This window comes from Octopus bimaculoides, chromosome 13 (assembly GCF_001194135.2).
Source record: "Octopus bimaculoides isolate UCB-OBI-ISO-001 chromosome 13, ASM119413v2, whole genome shotgun sequence".
Classification (NCBI taxonomy): Eukaryota; Metazoa; Mollusca; class Cephalopoda; order Octopoda; family Octopodidae; genus Octopus; species Octopus bimaculoides.
Genome location: NC_068993.1, coordinates 17,865,322 through 17,869,061, shown reverse-complemented (window position 1 = coordinate 17,869,061; position 3,740 = coordinate 17,865,322). Strand labels below are relative to the sequence as shown.

At 36.0% G+C, this 3,740-nt stretch overlaps 1 protein-coding gene across 1 annotated transcript in view; it reads left to right on the top strand.

The window, feature by feature from the left end:
* The window catches only part of LOC106882248 (uncharacterized), a 16,618-nt gene that overhangs the window by 287 nt on the left and 12,591 nt on the right, over nt 1-3,740 (top strand). The window contains exons 2-3 of the mRNA XM_052972570.1: nt 107-296; nt 1,877-2,026. Of these exons, the coding sequence (XP_052828530.1) occupies nt 107-296; nt 1,877-2,026 (340 nt within the window). The remainder of the gene's footprint in view (nt 1-106; nt 297-1,876; nt 2,027-3,740) is intronic.

Below are 3,740 nucleotides of genomic sequence, written 5' to 3'. Positions count from 1 at the left end.
GTGCTCCAGCATGGCCTCAGTCACATGACTGAAACAAGTAAAAGAGTAAAGAGTAAGGTAAGAATGAAAGTTTCTTTTATGAGCAAATTAATTTTTTCTTGAACAGACAAATGATGTTCTTCTCCATTTCTCCTTCATTCAGAGAAACTGCACATGGAATTACGTGAATGGTAATGAAACATCAAAGAATCTATCAGTGAATACAAATGTTAATTCATACAGTTTTGCTGTGTCAGCAGAAAATGAAGAAGGATCTAGTGGATTGATTTGGTCGCCATGTCTATTCATTTTAAAAAGTATATTTCACCCCAACTTTTTCTACATTTTCTGTCATTTTTGTGATTCCTTTTTTCTTGTCTGTTTGTCTACCTGTTTTGTTTTTTTTGTTTTTTTTTTATTGTATGCACAAGTACATATGTACACATGGTAAGTATACACAATTCACATCAGCTTGGAAAATGAGGTATGAAATTATCATTATCATTGTTTAACACCCACTTTTTCATGCGTGCACTGGTCAGATGGATTTGTGATGAGGCAGATTTTCTACAGTTAGATGCCCTTCTTGTTGCCAGCCTTCACCTGTATCCAAGCACAGTAACACTTCAAATAGCCAGACATGTTTTCTGTGAGAGACTGAAAGCAAGCAACATCATTTGTATGACAGCAATGTTTGTTTACAACCATCACATGATGTCAAGACAAGGATACACACTAAATATACACGTGCACAAACACACATATATACTAACACACAAACACACACATATATACTAATACACACACACACACATGATTTAGTTATATGGATTCATTGGAATCTAGGCACATAAATATGTAGTATGCTAGAAATGGATAAGTACAAAAACAAGAGGTAAGCAACATCCAAGGTATCAAGCCTTGGTATGGTACTGTAGATATGCAAATACCAAATGCAATTTCTAACCATTGATTTGACTCTGGGGTTGGTCCTTAGTGTGGCATAAGTATGCAAAGTAAGCACAAATGACATTTAAAATTTATAACAGCTTCAATCATGATTAAAGCTGACCTTCCACTTGTTAATTCTCTTAAGGAGAGAAATGCTTCATGCCTTCATGTGACTAAGCACACCTCTAAATACCAGAACTACCAGCTATTATATATCATCAGCTATTATATATATACATATATATAGATATATCATCGTTTAACATCCGCTTTCCATGCTAGCATGGGTTGGACGATTTGACTGAGGACTGGTGAAACCAGATGGCTACACCAGGCTCCAGTCTGACTGATGCTTAGTTTATCGGCCTTGAAAGAAGAAAGGCACAGTCAGAATATAAACATGAACAAAATGCTATGAAGCATTTTGCTCAGTGTGCCAATGATTCTGCCAGATTGCCACCTTAATAATAATAATAATAATAATAATAATAATAATACCAGCAGATGACAACGTTTCCCTAAAAGAAATGGAGAAACTTTCAAAATACAAAGACCTGGAAATAGAGGTAACTCGAATGTGGAATCTAAAAACAGAAACAATTCCTATCATAGTAGACACCTTAGGTATAATAAAAAAATATTCAGACAAATACATAACAAAAACACCAGGACTTATTGCACTACTGGGCACTGCACACATCCTACGCAATACAGTAGCCATAAGAGCATCACAGCGAACCACAGCACATACCCAAGGCACACAGAGCTGCGCTCGGTAGTGAAGTGAAAGCACGTTATCAAAATAAAACTACTGAATAATAATAATAATAATAATAATAATAATAATAATAATTTGTTTACTTCACCAGTACCAAATAATTTACTATTTCATTTTCCCTGTTTTCATTAAAAGAATTCACCATTTTTTTTCTTTCTTTAATTTCAGAACCTGAAAACCCTGTAGAGTTTAGACTTAATGCTAAAGACAGCACTCTTATTGTAGAATGGGACCATTATAACTGCTACATTGAGAAAGCCTATGTTACTAATTATGTAGTATCTTACTGTGTTTCTTTTAATAAAACAAAATGTGAAGGTAAGTACATATTCTAATTTTATTTATGAGTTTTAGCATTTGGTTTATTTGGTTTGTTGCCATGCTTAGGTACCATTTGCCGGGGTTTTAGTCAGTTACATTGATCTCTAGGCATGTGGCCCAGTGATTAGGCTGTTGCACTCACAATTGCTAGATCATAGGTTCCATTCCCTGATTGGGTGGCACATTGTGTTCTCGAGCAAAACACTTCATTTCATGTTGCTCCAGTTCCCCTTTCAGTCAGTGGGGGAATGTTGGTCTGCTCACCGAGCCACTGGGGTGGTGTCATTTGAAGACTAAAACAATGCAAAAAGAAAAAATGCATTGTGACCAGCGATGTGTAACAACATCTGATAGCTTGCTTGGTTATGTGATCACATGACATTGATCTCAGTTCTTGGTCTGATGCATCTTTATCAATCTGTAATTATTGAATGGCTAAGTTGACCTTTAGCCAATAATGGATATAAACACTATGTAATTCAATACTTAGTTAGAAGTAGAGTAGTACTGAATACAAGTAAGTATTTTGAAATTAATTGAAACAAAGGCAGTATGTTTTAACATAAATATGGTAACAAAAGGATTAGTTTCAGAACCATATTTCAATTCTTTTTTATTCCATCTTCCATCAATTGCTGGGAATGATTTTTTAACTCTCCTCCTTTGACCCTTTAGCATTCAAACCGACCTTGTCTGGCCAAAATATTTAAACTGTTTTGTATTGAAACTGGCTAGATCTGGCCTCTCATGCCATCCTTACAATATCATTCTAAAACTAAGCAATCATATCATTCACATCTCTAAACTACAAGATAATGCATGATAAATTCAAAACAATATAAATATAGGAGAGTATTGTAGTTCGCTTAAAGCATTGTGTATTGTTTGTAAAGAATAAAAAGTTTTGAATGGTACAACAATGCACTATAATACAAAAAATGGACTATATACCTGTTGTAATTTAGTTATCTATAGTCCGATGATATTTCGGAATACAATTCCTTCTTCAGATCTTCTTAGATGGAGTCTCTGCTATATCTTGATCAACTCCCTAGCAGTTGCGAACTCGGCCTGGCCCGAAGCATATAAACATTACATTTGACAATATTTTTAATGTGTTACACTCTGACTCCTTTTGATTCTTTTACTGGTCTCTGTCATTGAACTATGGCCATGCTAGGGAACTGCTTTCAGAGGTTTAAACCAATGTTTCCCAACCTATTTTCCCTCTGGTCCTTACTATAACTTTCCAGAAAAATGTATGCCCCACCAGTGGTAAATATATTATCTCAATTATTTGAATCTATTGGTAACTCTTTTATTAAGTGCTGAGTATTGACTTCTCATAATTATATACTTTCCTTAGAGAAATATCCACACTAGGACATTAGAGTAGCACTTCCTGGCACTCCGTCGCTTACGACGTCGAGGGTTCCAGTTGATCCGATCAACGGAATAGCCTGCTCGTGAAATTAACGTGCAAGTGGCTGAGCACTCCACAGACACGTGTACCCTTAACGTATTTCTCGGGGATATTCAGCGTGACACAGTGCGACAAGGCTGACCCTTTGAATTACAGGCACAACAGAAACAGGAAGTAAGAGAAAGAGAAAGTTGTGGTGAAAGAGTACAGCAGGGTTTGCCACCATCCCCTGCCAGAACCTTGTGGAGCTTTAGGTGTTTTCGCTCAATAAACACACACAACACCTCG